Source organism: Rhinoderma darwinii, chromosome 3 (assembly GCF_050947455.1).
Source record: "Rhinoderma darwinii isolate aRhiDar2 chromosome 3, aRhiDar2.hap1, whole genome shotgun sequence".
In the NCBI taxonomy this organism is placed as follows: domain Eukaryota; kingdom Metazoa; phylum Chordata; class Amphibia; order Anura; family Rhinodermatidae; genus Rhinoderma; species Rhinoderma darwinii.
In genome coordinates this window covers 373,272,840-373,292,355 of record NC_134689.1, presented here as the reverse complement: position 1 = coordinate 373,292,355, position 19,516 = coordinate 373,272,840, and the positions used below count along the sequence as shown (strand labels likewise).

Genomic DNA, 19,516 nt, shown 5'->3' with positions numbered 1-19,516 from the left:
GTATATAATTCTGGGTTTGTTGAATACGCAAGGCTCTAGCCAAAGATTTGCTACTTTTGTTGCCATACTCATAATAGTGACGTTTACATTTAGAGAGCGTAGCTTTGGCTCGGGCCATCAGCAAGGTACGAAGTTCCTCTCTTTTGCGGAGGAGGGCAATCCTACATTCCGGGTCACGAGAACGTTTGTGTGAGGTCTCAAGGAGCTCAATCTTGGACAACAAGCGGACAGTGGCCACCGCCCGTTCCCTCTTCAAGCGGGCTCCATGTTTGATAAACATACTCCTGATCACGCATTTATGAGCCTCCCAAATAATGCGAGGATTGGTGGTCTCGGTGACATTAGTCGCGAAATAGTCAGCTGTGGAGCGCTGAATATCTGCAATAACAACTGAATCCTAAAGAAGCCTTGGGTTCAATTTCCACTGAGATTGGCGGTAAAGAGGGGAGTGTAACGAGAGGGTCAGGGTGACTAGAGCGTGATCTGAAAAGTAAATCGAGTCAATGTCCGCAGAACGTATAGAGTGTAGCGAGTGATGTTTAACAAAAAAAAGGTCAATTCTGGAGTACTTGTCGTGTACTGCGGAATAAAAAGAAAAGTCATCTGTTGGATGTAGGAGCCGCCATGTATCCACTAATTGGTGTTCATGAAAGGATTTCAGAATGCGGCGAAGATGTGCCGTCGAGAAGGATGAAGACCCACCGGATGTGTCTAGAGTGGGATCTAGCGCTACATTGAAGTACCCTCCCAGAACAATGGTACCCTGCCAAAACTCCTCTAGAGCGTTCAAAAAGCAAATAAGGGCTGTGCCTTGACCGGAGTTGGGCAGATAAAATGAAGCAAAGGTGTATACTTGAGAGTCAATAGCTCCTTTGATCAAGAGCATCCATCCCAATTCATCACTGCGAGACCCCTTGAATTCCCAAGGGAGAGATCTGGAGATCAAAATACTTGTCCCCCTGGACTTCGTGTCAGGCGAAAATCTATGGTATGCATTGGGGAACCATGCGTTAGAGAGTTTGAAAGGTTTTTGCTGGCATAGGTGAGTCTCTTGAAGGAACGCCACCTGTATATGCTTACCTTTCAGCTGATTGAAAAGTATGGATCGCTTTCCAGGGCTGTGTAAGCCCTTGACATTCAGTGAGCCTATTCTCAAGTCCGTTTGTGTATGTTGCGCCATGTCTGCCCTGGGGTGCGATGGAGGGGGGGGGGAGAGGGAGGAAGAAGGGAGGAACGATAAGAGGACAGGAAAGGACAAGAAAGAAAGAGACTGAGACGATACACAAGAAAGAGGCCCAAAGGCCGACTCCTAGAAGGTACAAAAACCTGTAAAGGAAGGTTGTTAGATTTGAGGGGACCTGGAAAACCACGGGGGGGGGGGGGGGGGACCGGACCGCAAACATAATCATCAAACAGTAAACCATTTCTTCCTTCGCCTACCTAGAGGGGGGCGACGGAGGCACAAACATTTATAGAACCGACGTCTACCTCTCAGTTTCTAATATACCAAGGCAAGTTAATAGAAATCCTATGCTAATAGCCATGACCGCTTATGATCAACATATAGAGTTACAGCACCCATCCGGGTAAGTATTAAAGGCTGCCGTAACCACTTATCAGACAGAAATCCATCCTCATAGCTTTTATGGGGGTCTGAAAAATGGCATGTAACAGGTGTATAACTGGCAGATGCAGTATCTTAAACAAAGAAATATGGGCTAGAGTAAGCATATAAGAATCCCCCTATACCATAGCGCATTCAGCTGTCTAGTATATCAATCCACTGAAAGTGAGGGAATGAGGGAGGTAACAGTAGGCTAGGTGCCTCATGAGCTGCAGGTGATAACACGCCCCATAATCATCCTCGGACACTACCCATATTTATGTCGGTCTATATTTGACACTTAAACTAATTCGGTACAATCAGCCTGCATTTCCAGAGGGCTAGGTAGCTAATTGCGGCAGCCATTTTATTTATACAGGAAACATGGGTATCTTATGGAAAAGCTGAACAAAAACATTTAGCTGCAAGAGAACCTTGTTAGAAACAGGGAAAGTCATTAATAGGACAAAATAACATTTGGCGACAATGAGTCCCTTAGACGACAATGCTGCAGGCGGCCTTGCAAAAAAAAATAAAAAATAAGTAAAAGGATATCAGCGTGTATGTCCTCTTTTAGGCCTCAGGCGGGACTCGGCGGGAGAGGTCGATTAGCGGAAGATGTGGTGCTCCCGGGATGGACCTGCTGAGAAAAGGCTGGCTGGATCTGTTGGGGCGACGGCATTGAGGTTGTTCAATCCTTTCCAGTGCTAACCAGTCCGGAACTGGGAAAGGATCGATCTGAAGAAAACGAAATAGGCCCTCAAGATCCGAGGAGTGGCGCAGGAGGTAGAAGCCAGAGTTGTTCTTGACGACAACATGGAACGGGTGTCCCCATCTATAAGTGGCGCCTGCAGACTTGATCTTTTCAAGCAGAGGATGTAGAAGCCGTCTCATATAGAGTGTCCATGGTGAGACATCAGGGTATATAGTAACCGTACTCCCTTCAACTGATACCAGACCATGTGACCAAGCACCCCGAATAATTGCATCTTTGTCGGTATAGTAGTGTAGGCGACATAGTACGTCACGAGGAGAAGACAGATCGAGCGGGTCTGGGCGCGCAACTCTGTGAATACGGTCCAAAAGGAAAGTCGCTTCTGGCGGTCGGTTAGTGAGCTTGTTGAATATGGTAGAAACTCTAGTCGCCAGCACGTCTCGTGGGCGGAGGTCTGGAAGGCCCTTTAGGCGCACATTGTTTCTGCGTCCTCTATTCTCCTGATCATCCAACTGAAGCGCCAAGGATTGTAAATGTGTTCTGGTGCCAATGGCAGCTCTTTCCAAAGCAGTTACTCTGGAGTCAATAGCAGACACAGTATGTTCAGTTGTAAGAGCCCTAGAGTCTATTCTGTCCACTTCCTGACGCAGGTCAGCTATATCTTGCTGATGTGCCTGCTCAACCCTGGTCACCAGAGTGTCAAGGTCCTGCCGGGTGGGGAGGGCTTGTATCATCTCCCTCAGTAATTGTAGGTCAGCGTGTAAGCCGGATGACCCAGCCTGTACTTCAGGAGCACATGTGTGGGGTAAAATGGCGGGCGATTCACCCACTGAGGACATGTTGAGGGGAGAAACAGAGCTTACCGCATCCTGGGAGCTGCAGCAGGGAGGCACGGTATCGGCAATCGTGCCAGCATGTGCCGACTTCAGTAGGGGAGCAGGAGGAAGGGAAGCCGACATGTCTGTGGCCGGAAGTGGCGGCAATGCGTCCGCCATTGCTGTTCGTGGGTTCGCGGCCGTTTGTGAGGAGAAGCGAAAGCGATCCATGCTTTTGCAGTGGCCAGAGGAACGTGGTACGGACCGGGAGGTTCCAGGGCAAGTTCCCCTACGTTTTCCCGGCATCGCCTGCCGGGTTTACCCGGGATAAATTGCTGATATTCAGCTGCTGGTGCGGAGCTCCCCCAGGACGCGTGCTCACGGCTCCATAGCTAAGCCACGCCCCCATACACAGCTTTTTTGACTAAAAAATGAAAAAGTTATGGCTCTCAGAATCTGTGACACAAAAAATTAATTGTTTTTAAAAAAAGTGATTTTAATGTGCAAACGAACATAAAAAACGATATACATATTATATGATGGTAATCGTATCGACCCGCAGAATAAAGTAAAAATGTCATTAATAACCAACAGTAAACACTAAAAAAAAAAAAAATGAATAACAAACATTGTCAGAATTTATGTTTTTTTTGTCACTTTGCTTGCCAAAAAATGGAATAAAAAGGTGATTAAAAAAATCGTATGTACCCCAAAATAGTACCAATGAAAACCACAGATTGTGCCACAACAAATAAGCCCTCACAGAGCTCCGGAGGAGAAAAAATAAAGACGTTCTGGCTCTCAGAATATGGCGATGCAAAATGTGCAGAGTGTTCCAAAAGGGGGATAAGATCAGGCACCATTTATCAGTGCGACACTGGCCACACATCTGCGGATTAATATTTATTTAGCCCATTATTATACCCTATTATTATGCCCTGATGTACTCCACACAGATTACATATGCCCCCACATTATAAACTGAAATACCAGCAAAACGCCAAACTCCAAAAGCCAAATGGTGCTCCCTCCCCTTTGAGCCGCACAGTGTGCGCAAAAAGCCGTTTACGTCCACATATGTAACATCGCCGTACCTGGGACAACCCGCTTAACATTTTATGAGATATTTGTCTTCAGTGGCACAAACTGGGCACCACATATTGGGCACTAAAATGGCATATCAGTGGAAAATTTCAATTTTCACTTTGCACCATCCACTGCGCATTAATTTCTAATGAAAAAAAACACCTGTGGGGTCAAAATGCTCACTACAACCCTTAAAATGGCCTAAGGGATGTAGGTTTCAAAATAGTTGTCACTACTTGGGGGTTTGTTTTACTATTTGACCTCAGAGCCCTGCAATTGTGACGAAAATCACCAAAATAGGCCTCAAATGCGCATGGTGCTCTTCACTTCTGAGCCCTATCATATGTCCAGGCAAATGATAAATGCCTTGAGGGGTGTAGTTTCTAAAATGGGGTCACTTCTTGGGGGCTTCCACTGTACTCTGGTACCTCAGGGGTTTTGCAAATGGTGCCCAAAAACCAAACCAGCAAAATCTGCATGCCTAATAGCGCTCCTGCCTTTCTGAGCCCTGCCGTTTGTTAAAACAGCAGTTTATAACCTCATATGGGGTATTGCCGAACTCGGGAGAAACTGCTTTACAAATGTTAGGGTGCCGTTTCTCCTTTATTCCTTGTGAAAATGCAATATTTAAATTCCAAATATGTTCTGCAAAAGACCTGTAGGGTCTAAATATTCACTATACCGCTAGACAGATTCCTTTAAGGTGTGTAGTTTCCAAAATGGGGTCACTTTTGGGGGGTTTATACTGTTTTGGCCCCTCAGGGGCTTTGCAAATGCAACATGGCACCCGAAAACCATTTCAGCAAAACTTGAGCACCAAAAGCCAAATGGTGCTCCTTCCCTTTTGAGCCCTGCCTTGTGTCCAAACAGCAGTTTATTACCACATATGGGGTATTGCCGTAATCGGCAGAAATTGAAATTGAAAGATTTCTACATTTTATTTGAAAATAAATTCAATTTTTCAAGGCCTAATGCCACTAAATTCAGCAAAAAACGTGTGGGGTCAAAATGCTCAGTATACCCCTTGATAATTTCCTTGAGGGTGTAGTTTTACAAATGGTGTCTTTTTGGGGGTGTCCACTATTTTGGCCCCACAAGACCTCTTCAAACCTGAAATGGTGCCTAAAATATAGTCTAATAGAAAGGAGGCCCAAAAGTCCTCTAGGTGCGCCTTTGCTTCTGAGGTCTGTGTTTCAGTCCATTACCACACTAGGGCCACATGTGGGATATTTCTAAAAACTGAAGAATCTGGCAAATAAATATTGAGTTGCATTTATCTGGTAAAACTTTCTGTGTTACAAAAAAAAAATGGATTGAAGCGTAATTTCTTCCCAAAAATTTAAATTTGTACATTTCACCTCCACATTGCTTTAATTCTTGTGAAATGCCTAAAGGGTTAATAAACTTTCTAAATTCTGTTTTGAATACTTTGAGGGGTACAGTTTTTAAATTGGGGTGTTTTATAGTTTTTTTTTTTTATATATAGGGCTCTCAAAGCCACTTCAGAACTGAACTAGTCCTTAAAAACTAGTCAAAAAACGATGTCAACATTAAGTTGTTTTTTTTACTTTTTCTGAACACAACTGCTACAGGCTCTGATCTCCTCGACTTCCTGGCTCCAACAGAGGAGATCAGAGCCTGTGACGTACTTCCTGGCTCCAACAGAGGAGATCAGAGCATGTGACGTATCTTATCTCAGCTTATCTCAGTTCTAAGCTCAGATTGATAAATTTATACAGACTAACCAATCGAAGCGATCTCCAACATGGGACCACTTTGATTGGTCCTTTGTAGTCAGCCCGGAGACCAGGGCAGACAGACTGTGAAATGAAGGTGGTGTATGCCTGTATGTGAGAAGTGATATGAAGGTGGTGGTGTATGTCTGTATGTGAGAAGTGATATGAAGGTGGTGGTGTATGTCTGTATGTGAGAAGTGATATGAAGGCGGTGATGTATGTCTGTATGTGAGAAGTGATATGAAGGTGGTGGTGTATGTCTGTATGTGAGAAGTGATATGAAGGTGGTGGTGTATGTCTGTATGTGAGAATTTAATTTATAATATTTCCTGACTTGTGAAAAATTAAAAAAATTAAAAAAATGTGTAATCACTAAAATAATAATTGTTTAACTAAAAAAATAAAAATAATTTCTAGCAACACATTCCCTTTAAAAAAGGCTTACATCATTTCCTGGAACAAAAAAGTATTAGCTCCTATGTGTAGAGATTTTTACCTTCCCTTTTCCCATCCCTTGGTTGAACTTGATGGACATGTGTCTTTTTTCTACCTTACTAACGATGTAACTATGTAACTTTGTTTACAATCCCTGTACTGTGTGACATCACTGAGTGTATTATTTCTGTACTGTGAAATCACTTTGTTTATTATCTCTGTACTGTGCACTGTGTTTATTATGCCTGTGCTGTGACAACACTGTTTATTATCCCTGTATTATGATAGCACTGTGTTTATTATCCATGTACTGTTTCATCACTGTCTTTATTATTACTATACTGTGACATCACTGTGTCTATTTTTTCCTTGTACTGTGACATCACTGTCTTTATTATTACTGTACTGTGACATCACTGTGTATATTATCCTGGTACTGTGACATCACTGTCTTTATTATTACTGTACTGTGGACATCACTGTGTATATTATCCTTGTACTGTGACATCACTGTCTTTATTATTAGGGTATGTGCACATGATAACTGCATTTACGTCTGAAATTACGGAGCAGTTTTCAGGAGAAAACAGCTCCTGAATTTCAGACGTAAATGCATGTACTGGCGTTTTGCGAGGCGTCTTTTACGGACGTAATTTGGAGCTGTTCTTCATTGGAGTCAATGAAAAACGGCTCCAATTACGTCCCAAGAAGTGTCCTGCACTTCTTTGACGAGGCTGTTATTTTACGCGCCGTCTTTTGACAGCGGCGCGTAAAATGACAGGTCGTCGGCACAGTACATCGGCAAACCCATTGAAATGAATGGGCAGATGTTTGCCGACGTATTGGTGACGTAAAACGCCTCCAAAACGCCTCCATTACGTCTGAAAATAGGTCGTGTGAACCCAGCCTTACTGTACCGTGACATCACTGTGTATATTATCCTTGTGCTGTGACATCACTGTCTTTATTATTACTGTACTGTGACATCACTGAGTATATTATCTTTGTACTGTGACATCACTGTCTTTATTATTACTGTACTGTGACATCACTGTCTTTATTATTGCTGTACTGTGACATCACTGTCTTTATTATTACTGTACTGTGACATCACTGTGTTTATTACCTCTGTAGTTATAGTTCACATTTATCCTGTGCAGTGACATTGCTGTTCTTATTATGCGCGTTGTGATGTCAAATGTTTGTGGCTTTATTGTGTTTATTATACATTATCTCTGACATCACTAGGTTTATTATTCATGCGGCATGATGTCTTTATGTGCTTTATTTCTTTACCGTGATGCCATTATGTGCATTATCCCTGTAATGTGATGTAATTATGTTGTTATCCCTGAACTGTGATGTCATGTGTATTTATTTACTGTTATATCATTATGTGAAATATCCCTGTACTGTGATGTCAAAATGTGAATTATTTCTGTATTGGGATGTCATCATATGCATTGTCTCTATACAGTTAGGTCATTATATGCATTATCTTTGTACTGTGAAGTCATTATGTGCTTTATTCCTCTACTGTGTTGTCATTATGTGGATTATTCCATACTGTGATGTAATTGTGTCCATTTTCCCTGTATAGTGATGTCATGTTGTACATTATGCCTGTACTATGATGTCACTATGTGCATTATCCCTGTACAGTCATGTCAGAGGATTTGGGGCTCTGTATAAAAAAAACAGTGCTCACACTGAAAAAAATATATATTAAGTAATTAATCTGGACAGAATTGTGGCCCTACCTGTGTTACAAAAAACAAAACAAAATGATGTTGAAGAGTGCACGTTCAGTTTAAGAAGTGCTCTAACTGACCAAGGGGCTGCGCGCCTCTGGCACTGCCCTAATACCCATGTGGTCAGTCTGCTCCTGTTAGTAAATGTACATACAATAAAACTGTACAATACTTTTCTTGTATTTCATGTGGGACTCTATTTTGGCGCCCTACCAGATAATGAGTTCATACCATAACACGTGTGCAGATATATTTTAGCTTTCCCACCATAAATAACCGTCCTCTCGAGAATATTATTTGTTCTATGATTTATCTATCTAATACAATTTATCTGCACAGTTTATACAAGTTACTATTTTTTGTTTAGAAGAAATAAAGAAATAATAACCACAATCCATCTATCCTGTCTAGACCTCTAGTAGTTGTTGCTATTAGTGGAGGTTATGGAGCAACGAGTCTATGCGGGTTCTATTTTAACAAGGTCATGGTAACGTAATGGTCGAGCAGTGGACATTTATCAAAATATGTTTGCACTGTTGATGGTAATGTTGGCTTTTTACCCATTATCTTCATTTCTAGTTCCCTCTGCTAGTCAAATTGTTTTCCTCCTCCGGTAGCCATGACGGACTCTTGTAGGACACATATCGGGGTAGTAGCTGGGATTATATCCCAATTGTAGGCATTAGCTAATTGCTCGCTAATTTGATCGGTTGTGTTTGACAACGACGCTACTTCCATGAGACAATTGTTTCATAACAACATATTATGCAATGTTAAATACTTTTATGTAAAAAAAGACAAACTTTTTTTTTAGTAAACTTGACGGACGACGGAGCCTGTGTGCTCTGAAAGCTTGGAAACATCATTTTCTGGTTCGCCAATAAGGGCATGACCACACATGGCGGAATTCCTCCGCAACTGTCCGCATCAATGCCGCACCTAATCCGGGTTGCGGATTACGGCTGCGGATCTGCACAAAATGTGCAGAAAATTGATGCGGACTAGCTGCTGCGGACTGCGGGAAAAGTGCTTCTCTTCTCCCTATTCAGTGCAGGATAGAGAGAAGGGACAGCACTTTCCCTAGTGAAAGTAAAAGAAATTCATACTTACCGCCCGTTGTCTTGATGACGCGTCCCTCCTTCGGCATCCAGCCCGACCTCCCTGGATGACGCGCCAGTCCATGTGACCGCTGCAGCCTGTGCTTGGCCTGTGATTGGCTGCAGCCGTCACTTACACTGAAACGTCATCCTGGGAGGCCGGACTGGAGACAGAAACAGGGAGTTCTCGGTAAGTATGAACTTATATGTTTTTTTACAGATACATGTATATTGGGATCGGTAGTCACTGTCCCGGGTGCAGAAACAGTTACTGCCGATCGCTTAACTCTTTCAGCACCCTGGACAGTGACTATTTACTGACGTCTCCTAGCAACGCTCCCGTCATTACGGGAGCCCCATTGACTTCCTCAGTCTGGCTGTAGACCTAGAAATACCTAGGTCCAGCCAGAATGAAGAAATGTCATGTTAAAAAACCAATACGCTCCGCACCACACATAACATGTGCATGACAGCTGCGGACTTCATTGCGGAACTTAGAATCTCCATTGAAGTCAATGGAGAAATTCCGCCATGAGTCCGCAACCAGTCCGCCACTGCTCCGCAACAGACAGAGCATGCTGCGGACACCACATTCCGCTCCGCAGCCTATGCTCCGCAGCGGAATTGTACGCATCGTGTAAACGAACACTGCTAAATTAAAGTGAAAGTCAATGGAGAAACGGCTCCGCTGCGGATTAACGCTGCGGAGTGTCCGCAGCGGAATTTAAGTGAAAATCCGCCATGTGTGAACCCGCCCTTAAGATATCGTACCTATAATACTTTTGTATTTTTTTACACAAGTATTTAAAGGGGTATTCCAGCTTTCAGCATTTTTCCCCTATCCACTGGACTGGTGAATAATGCTAGATCGGTGGGAGTCCAAATGCTGGAACCCCCATTTATCGACAGAACTGGGACCCTCGGACTCCTCCCTTCCCCCAGCTGCAAGGTGGTGACTAGAACGATGAATGGAGCAGAGGTTCTGGCGATCGGTTGGGGTCTCAGCGTTTGGTCCTTCACCGATCTAGCATTTTTCACCTATACAGTGGTTAGCTGGAAAATGCTGGAGGCGGGAATACCCCTTTAACATTGCATATTTTTTTTGGGCTAACACGGTACTACACTATTTTCTACTTTAATAAACCTATAGAAAAAGGGCATCACGTATATGCTATCTTACCGATCAACATTATACATCACCAACAAAAAAGTACACAGACTAAACCAAAATTCATGTCGCAAATATACCATCTTTATTGGAAAAACACAAAAAATTCATAAAAATTTGGGTAAAAAGTGGATCAAAATGTCACACTTAATAAAGCAATCGCCTGCTCAGCTAAATAACGTATGTAGTATTATACATTTATAATGCAGTTATATGGTGGCACACATGTTTGAGGGACTATACAACGTTATATGTGACGAAGTACATGTTACATTTGTAGTAATCTAAGGCTAGGTAACCATACAGACCCTCGTGTATCATCGTTGCTTCTTCTGGGGCACTATAACAACATATAGTTGGCAAAAAAACAGCCTTAGGGAAAGTGTGCCAGTGCTAGTGCCCTGGGTCCCGGGCTTCCTCCCCCATCTATGACAACAGTTAGAGGAAGCACCACTCCTATGACTGTTGTCGTTACAGTGTATGGCAAAAACAGGCTGTGGTGGGAGGTCAGTGGTTGAAGTGGTTGAACTTAGCGCCCCAGTGATGAAGGTGAACATGTGGGTGTTTTATGTTCGGCAATCCCTCTCCTTATAGAGTATGCCCAGTATATGTCTGTAGTCGCCACTCTACAAACCGTGAAAGGATCTAATGAAATGTATATAAAGACAAGTTGTGAAGATAGTGTTAAGCCTGAAATGTCATATTTGTTATGTGACTCTTACCAAAATCTAAAAATTAATTCACTGACACGGCATCCCTTGCTGCGGGGATACCAGATCAGCGTATACATGGAGAAGAGTCATTACCAGCCCAATTACTTGTATAAATAAATTCTCCCTCAGGATCTAGCAGAGGGAATGTTTATTAATGCAAGACGCAGGGCAGCTGAGGACAACACTTTGAGCAGGTCTCGAGAGGGTCAGGATTATGGTTATCTATCTATCTATCTATCTATCTATCTATCTATCTATCTATCTATCTATCTATCTATCTATCTATCTATCTATCTATCTATCTATCTATCTATCTATCTATCTATCTATCTATCTCTGTTTCAATATGTCTTTATTAAATGGTTGAGACATCAGAAAATATATGTGAACAGTTCTACTCGCAGGTAGAAGTAAATAGTTAGTCTCAAATAATAATTAAATCGTTAATTCCTATAAGTTTTAACATTTTGAGAAAATGGGATTCAAAATAATATGGATAATAAAAGAAAGGTAAATAAAATAAATGTTGTGAAGAACGTATACAGGTCATAAAGAAAAAATAAAATGTATCTATCTCATTAGATATGAGATAGATAGATAGATAGATAGATAGATAGATAGATAGATAGATAGATAGATAGATAGATAGATAGATAGATAGATAGATAGATAGATATAGATATTATCAAATTGTGTGAGCCCACCTGCCACGACAAGGCGACCTCTATATGGTGAGGACTTACTATGCACATACACCCAGAACTGGGACTAAGGTTGGATTCACACGAGCGCGTGCGTTTTGTGCACGCAAAAAACGCGGTGTTTTGCGTGCGCAAAAGGCACTTGACAGCTCCATGTGTCATCACCATATGATGCGTGGCTGCGTGCTTTTCACGCAGCCGCCATCATTATGACACTCTGTTTGTATGTTTGTAAACAGAAAAGCACTTGGTGCTTTTCTGTTTTCATTCATACTTTTCACTGCTGTTGCGCGAATCACGCGCGTCCCACGGAAGTGCTTCCATGTGCCATGCGTGGTTTTCACGCACCCATTGACTTCAATGGGTGCGTGATACGCGAAATACGCACAAAGAACGGACATGTCGTGAGTTTTACGCAGCGGACTCACGCTGCGTAAAAATCACGGACTGTCTGCACGGCCCCATATACTAATATAGGTCCGTGCGAGGCGCGTGAAAATCACGCGCGGTGCAAGGACGTATATCACGTTCGTCTGAATAAGCCCTAAGAGAGGTCGCCTTGTCGTGGCAGGCGGGCTCACACAATTTGATCAGAATGTGCACTAGGAACCTCCCTATTGTAAGTAGATTTAGCAGTAATGCATATGTATTTATATTTAGTGGCTTAGGTGACATTGGTGTTCGCAGTGTGCTATCGCCATTTTCTTGTGTGCTAGATAATATCTATCTTATGTATATCTATCTATCTATCTATCTATCTATCTATCTATCTATCTATCTATCTATCTATCTATCTATCTATCTATCATCTATCTCTCATATCTATCCATCCATCCATCTATCTATCTATCTATCTATCTATCTATCTATCTATCTATCTATCTATCTATCTATCTATCTATCTATCTATCTATCTATCTATCTATCTATCTATCTATCTATCTATCTACCTCATATCTATCTATCTATCTATCTATCTATCTATCTATCTATCTATCTATCTATCTATCTATCTATCTATCTATCTATCTATCTATCTATCTATCTATCTATCTATCTATCTATCTATCTATCTGTATGTTTTATGTATCTGTAAATGTAAAATAAAACCGAACCAGAATCAACTGGCTAATATTAACTATCAGTGAAGTTTTAAAGACACAGCATCTAGTGCCCCCACATTCCCTCCCACGCCCCCTATGCAGTGATACTATTGATAGGTCACTTTCTCCCTGCTCAGTAGTATTTGATCTGAGTACATAAACTACAGGCTCACAAGCATATTTACTGCACTGAACATCCACAGGAAATGCAGGGAGGGACCGGCAGAAAGAGACCGTCACTCATTGTGTGTGTGACACACCATGTCATCCTGTGTGTGACTGAAGGGCGGCATTGGTGACACTGTGTAAGCGAGTGTCACTTACTGTGTTATAATGCCCCATACACCGACTGAGGAGCAGGATGCAGAGGTACAAGATGTCTGTGTGCCAGGGCTCTAGTTTTATTTCATTTCTAGATATGATCATGTGTGTTTGTTCATTGTATTTGCACGCTTTGTTTGTAGTGCTGAGCAGAGCTGGTTTTCTTAGATGTAGCAGAGTGTGTTTTGTTATTTGGCGCAACTCATCGTGATATCACAATGTGTTATCTGTGGTTATACATAGGACTGTAGTCAAACCTACGGTTTTATATCATCATTCACTAACAATGCAGTTATAACGGCAAACATGACCCATTCAGCTCTACTACATCACTTCCCTAAAGCGGGCCTCTAGGTCTTTATGTATGTTAGTAAGCTGGTAGGGGCACAGTTGTGGCAAGTGGCAGGCATGCTTTAAAAATGTTAAATGTTTTCAGCCATATTCCATGTGCCAATCTGTATTCACTCCAGTGTCCAATATTCAGTTGGGGGGGTCCATATTCTGCTTTCATTATTTATTAGGGGGCACAGAGATCAGTAATCCTTTTTATATTTTTTCCACTAAAAGAGTAGAGGATCTTGATATATAGAGAAAACCATGCCCGTGATATGCACAGATGTATCCTACTAGACCATCCGTGCATTGTCTACTATGGTCATTTTGTGTTTATATCACTGTATCACTTCCTTTGTAGAGATTACAACCACCGGAAACTAGACAGGTGGCAAAGGAGGGGTCATTGCGCCACATAGGAGGTGTGTGCCACCGGTTGATTGTGAGATGCGCTGTACATGCTTGGATGGGGTAGGTGTATTGCATGGTTGAGAAGCTCATGGCTCAGTCTTGGTGCAATGGTCTCAGACTGGTTCACAGTAGGAATTGACATGGCACTCGCTAAGATTTTGAGCAAGATCCGAAAAAAGAGTTTCTAGAGAAGGGGTTAATGAAACAGCACTGCGGGTGAGGGTCAGGAAGTCCGCTATTACGGAAGTCAGGAGGTGCTAGACCAAATGCATCAACCTAAAGGATCTATAACGTGTACTGGATTCTTCCATAAGTAAATGCAACCAAAATTAGCGCGGTTAAAAAAAATGTCATCCATTTTTAGTGACTACTTCTACATCGTCTTACGAGACTTGTCCCTTTTTGACATTTTATGAGACTTGTCATTTTCAAACTGAATATTTTGGGCGGACTCTTGCTCTTGCCCTTTTCTGCCCGTCATGCGCTTGTTTGGCCTGCTTGTTAAATATGGGACATAAAGAAGAACTCCTATTACATTTTTTTATTTCTTTGCCCGTTTTTAACCCTTTCATGACCAAGGGTCATTTATACCCCTGTGGCCAGGTCAAATTTTCCATTTCTGATATGCACTTCTTTAACCCATTAAGGACGCAGCCTAGTTAGGGCCTTAAGGCTCAGAGCCCATTTTTGAAATCTGACATATTTCACTTTATGTGGTAATAACTTCGGAATGCTTAAACCTATCCAAGCGATTGTGAGATTGTTTTCTCGTGAGACATTGGACTTTATGTTAGTGGTAAAATTTAGAAAAAAATAGCATTTTTCAGAATTTAAATGCATCTGCTTGTAAAACAGATGGTTATACCACCCAAAATAGTTACCAGTTCACATTTTCCATATGTCTACTTTAGATTAGCATCATTTTTTGAACCTTCTTTTATTTTTCTTGGACGTTACAAGGCTTAGAACATAAACAGCAATTTCTCATATTTTTAAGAAAATTTCAAATACCTTTTTTTTAAGGTACCTGTTCATTTCTGAAGTGGCTTTGAGGGTGTATGTATTAGAAACCCCCATAAACACCCCATTTTAAAAACTAGACCCCTCAAAGTACTCAAAACAGCATTTAGAAAGTTTTTTTTAACCCTTTACATGAATTAAAGCAATGTGGAGGTGAAAGTTTGCAAATTTCATTTTTCTTGCTGAATTTCAATTTCAGACAATTTTTTTTCTGTAACACAGAAGCTTTTACCAGAGAAAAACGACTAAATATGTATTGTCCAGATTCTGCAGTTTTTAGAAATGTCCCACATGTGGCTCTACTGCGCTCCTAGAATAAAACACAAGCCCCCAGAAGCAAAGGAGGACCTAGTGCATTTTGGGGCCTCTTTTTTATTAGAATATATTTTAGGCACCATGCCAGGTTTGAAGAGGTGTTGAGGTGCCAAAACAGTAGGAATCCCCCAAAAGTTACCCCATTTTGGAAACTACACCCCTCAAGGAATTCATTTATGGGTGTTGTGACCATTTAGACCACACAGTTTTTTCACAGCACGTATTTGAATTGGGCTGTGAAATTATTACAAAAATGAGATTTTGTTTTCCAATAAGATGTCACTTTTTATCAAAATTTCTTATTTTCACAGGGAACAAAATACCCCATTTTGTTGCCCAATTTGTCCTGAGTGCAGCAATATCCCATTTGTGGTGATAAACTGCCGTTTGGGCCCATGGGAGGGCTCAGGAGGAAAGGAGCGCTATTTGTTCTTTGGAGTTCAGATTTTGCTGGATTGGTTTTCGGGTGCCATGTCGCATTTGCAGAGCCCTAGAGGTATCAAAGCAATGGAAATCCAGCAGCAGTGACCCCAATTTGGAAACTGCACCCCTCAAGGAATTCATTTATGGGTGTTGTGACCATTTAGACCACACAGTTTTTTCACAGCACGTATTTGAAGTGGGCTGTGAAATTAAAAAAATGAATTTTTTTCCAATAAAATGTAGTTTTGGCTCGAGATGTCGTCTTATTTTCAGAAGAAATAAAATGCCCCATTTTGTTGCCCAATTTGTCCTGAATGCGGCAATACCCCATTTGTGGTGATAAACTGCTGTTTGGGCCCATGTGATGGCTCAAAAGGAAAGGAGACTGTTTGTTCTTTGGAGTCCAGATTTTGCTGGATTGGTTTTCCGGTGCCATGTTGCATTTGCGGAGCCCCAGAGGTATCAAAGCAATGGAAACCCCCAAGAAGCGACCCCATTTTAAAATCTACACCCCTTAAGGCATTCATATAGATGTATAGTGAGCACTTTGACCCCAGATGTATTGTGTAAAAGGTAATGCGCAGCAGATGGTGCAGTGTGAGATTTGCAATTTTCTATATATGTATGCCATTTCAGTGTCCAATATATTGTGCCCAGCATGCGCCACCGGAGATATACACCCTATAAATTGTAATGTGGATACTCCTGGGTACGGCAATACCCAACATGTGGCTGTTAACAACTGTCTGGGCACACAGCAGGGCTCAGAAGGGAAAGATGAGGGGGATAAGCTGTGCGGAGTGCATCAGGGTAAGTAAAACTGGGGTAGATTAAAAACCAAGGGATGTATGATCAATTTTTAAACACTCTTTCATACAGAGCCCTGGTTTTTCGGGACACGTGACACATTCATATATTGTGTCCTTCCTTATCCCACTCTTATAGCAGACTTTGCACCTATTTTGACTTTTTCCCTTCTTGCCAGTTTGGGGAACTTCTCCTGGAAAGTGTTGCCCTTGTACGATGCGTGTGGCCTCGCTTCCAGAAGTACTTGGTGCCCCCCCCCCTTCCTGGTCCCTAAAGATTAGGTTCTTTATAACCACCTCTTGAAATTCCAGGAAAGTTCCCCTCGAACTTAGCACGTACACATTGTACAAAGCCATCTGTATGATGTGCACGGCCAGCTTCTTATACCACACCGCATGGCGCTGTAGGGCTTCAGGACTTGATCTGACAAGTCCACCCCTCCCATGTACCTATTGTAGTCCAGGATGCAGTCTGGTTTGGGGGTCTCTGAAATGGTACCTCGTCCTGGTACATGGGTACTGGTGTGGCCATGTATTGTCAATACAAGGACATCTCTCTTGTCCTTGTACTTGACACACAATATGTTGCTGCTAGATTGTGCCCTGCTCTCACCCCTTCTTGTTTGCCCAAGCAGAGTCATAGGGAGGCTCTCAGATTTCTTCTAGCAGTGCCGCATGCCGAAGGACTTCTGGAAGCGAGGCACTTGAAGAGTGGGACGCTGGTATAACAATTATCCAGGTAGAGGTGGTAACCCTGGTCCAGCAGTGGGTGCACCAAATCCCACACAATTTTTGCATTAACTCCCAGTAAGGGGGGGCATTCTGGGGGCTGAATACTGGTGTCCTTCCCTTCATATATCCTAAATTTGTAAGTATACCCTGATGCACTCTCGCACAGCTTATACATCTTCACGCCATACCTTGCCCTCTTACTCGGCAGGAACTGGCGGAATTGAAGCCTCACTTTAAAATCTACCAAGGGCTCATCAATAGAAATACACTTCTCGGGGGTGTATGCTTGGGAAAACCGGGCACTGAAATGGTCTAATAGGGGTCTCAGTTTATACAAACGGTCAAAACTGGGGTCATCTCGGGGTGGGCACTTCTTATTATCAGCATAATGTAAGAAGCGAAGAATTGCCTCATTTTTATTTTTTTTAGGTTACAATTCAGTTCTGAAGTTGCTTTGAGGGGCCTATATATTAGAAACCCCTATCAAACACCCCATTTTATAAACTAGACCCCTCAAAGTATTCACAACAGCATTTAGAAAGTTTTTTTTAACCATTTAGGTGTTTCACAGGAATTTAAAGGTGAAATTTACATATTTCCTTTTTTTGTCAGAAAATCCTTTTTATTCCATTTTTTTTCTATAAAACAGAAGGTTTTACCAGAGAAACGCAACTCAATATTTATTTCCCAGGTTCTTCAGTTTTGAGAAATATCCCACATGTGGCCCTAGTGCGGTAATGGACTGAAGCACCGGCCTCCGAAGCAAAGGAGCACATAGTCGATTTTGAGGCCTCCTTTTTATTAGGCACCATGTCCGGTTTGAAGAGGTCTTGTGGTGCCAAAACAGTGGAAACCCCCAAAAGTGACCCTATTTTGGAAACTAGACCCCTTGAGGAATTCATTGTAGTTTTCATGGGGTGCATGTAACTTTTTGATCTCTTTTTATTCCATTTTTTGGGAGCTGAAGTGACCAAACAATTGTGATTCTGGTATGGTTTATTATTATTTTCTTTTATTGCGTACACCGCGCGGAAATAACGAAATAATTTTGTTGTTCAGGCCGGTACGGATGCGGCGATACCAACTATGTATCGTTTATTTGTTTATTTATTTTTATTAAATATAAAGGACTGATGAGGGAAAAAGGGGGATTTTTACTTTTATTACTTTTAAAACGTTTATTTTCTTATTTTTTTTTACTTTATTACTTTGTCCCACTAGTGGACTTGAGGGCAGGAGGCCCTGATCGCTATTCTAATACACTGCAATACATGCGTAGTGCAGTGTATTAGAGCTGTCAGCTACTCGCTGACAGCAAGCATAGTGGGTCCTGACTTTGTCAGGACCCACTAGGCTTCCATAGATGGCATCATTATGCGTCCAATTGCCATAGCAACCATACCTGCCCGCTATCATGTAGCAGTCCGTCGATGGTGGTTTAACCCCTAAGAAGCCTCGATCGCTATTGAACGCTATATTGTATATATACACTATATATATGATCGCTATATTGTATATATACACTGTCACCCTGGATCGCTGTGAGCGGATAAAAGGGCTATAACGCTATATTCACACGACGTGAAAAAAAGGGCAGTAAACAACGGATCAACTGTCAGTTTTTCATGGCTGTTTTGCATCAATGTGTCTCAAAATTTGAATCCATTTCCAAACCGTCTGACCGTTTTTCACCGCCATTTGCCATCCGTTTTTCATGGACGTTGAAAAAATGGATGAATTTTATTTGTTAAGGTTTTTTTTGTCCCCGCCACCTGAAAACACCACAGTGCCCATGTAGATAGTGACGCAATACCACTGTAGATAGTGCCAGTGCCCACATAGGGCCACAGTTACTACTGTAGATAGTGCCCACATAGTGCCACACACAGTGCCCATGTATATAGCGCCAGTGTCCCCTGTAGGTAGTGCCCATATAATGCCACAGTGCCCATGTAAATAGTGCCACACCCCCTGTATATAGCACCCCCTGTAGACATCACCACACCCCCTGTAGATAGTACCACCCCCTGCATATAGCGCCACAACCTTTAGATAGCACCATCCCCCCTGCAGATAGTACCACACCCCCTGTATATAGCACCCCCTGTGGACAGCACGACACCCCTGTAGATAGTGCCACCCCCTGCATATTGCACCACCCCCTGTAGATAGCACCATCCCCCCTGCAGATAGCACCACCCCCTGCAATGGGGGTGGATTCTACTCCTAGAG

General features: G+C 42.3%; 1 protein-coding gene across 6 annotated transcripts in view; it reads left to right on the top strand.

The window, feature by feature from the left end:
• LOC142750019 (serine/threonine-protein kinase N1-like) overlaps nt 1-19,516 on the top strand; it is a 117,664-nt gene that overhangs the window by 28,936 nt on the left and 69,212 nt on the right. Inside the window, exon 1 of one of the 6 annotated variants that reach the window (XM_075858726.1) lies at nt 13,073-13,292. The exons of the other annotated variants lie outside the window; for them this stretch is intronic. Within the exon in view, the coding sequence (XP_075714841.1) occupies nt 13,257-13,292 (36 nt within the window). The 5' untranslated portion in view covers nt 13,073-13,256. Of the gene's footprint in view, nt 1-13,072; nt 13,293-19,516 lie in introns of those variants that run through there. 6 annotated transcript variants of the gene reach the window in all.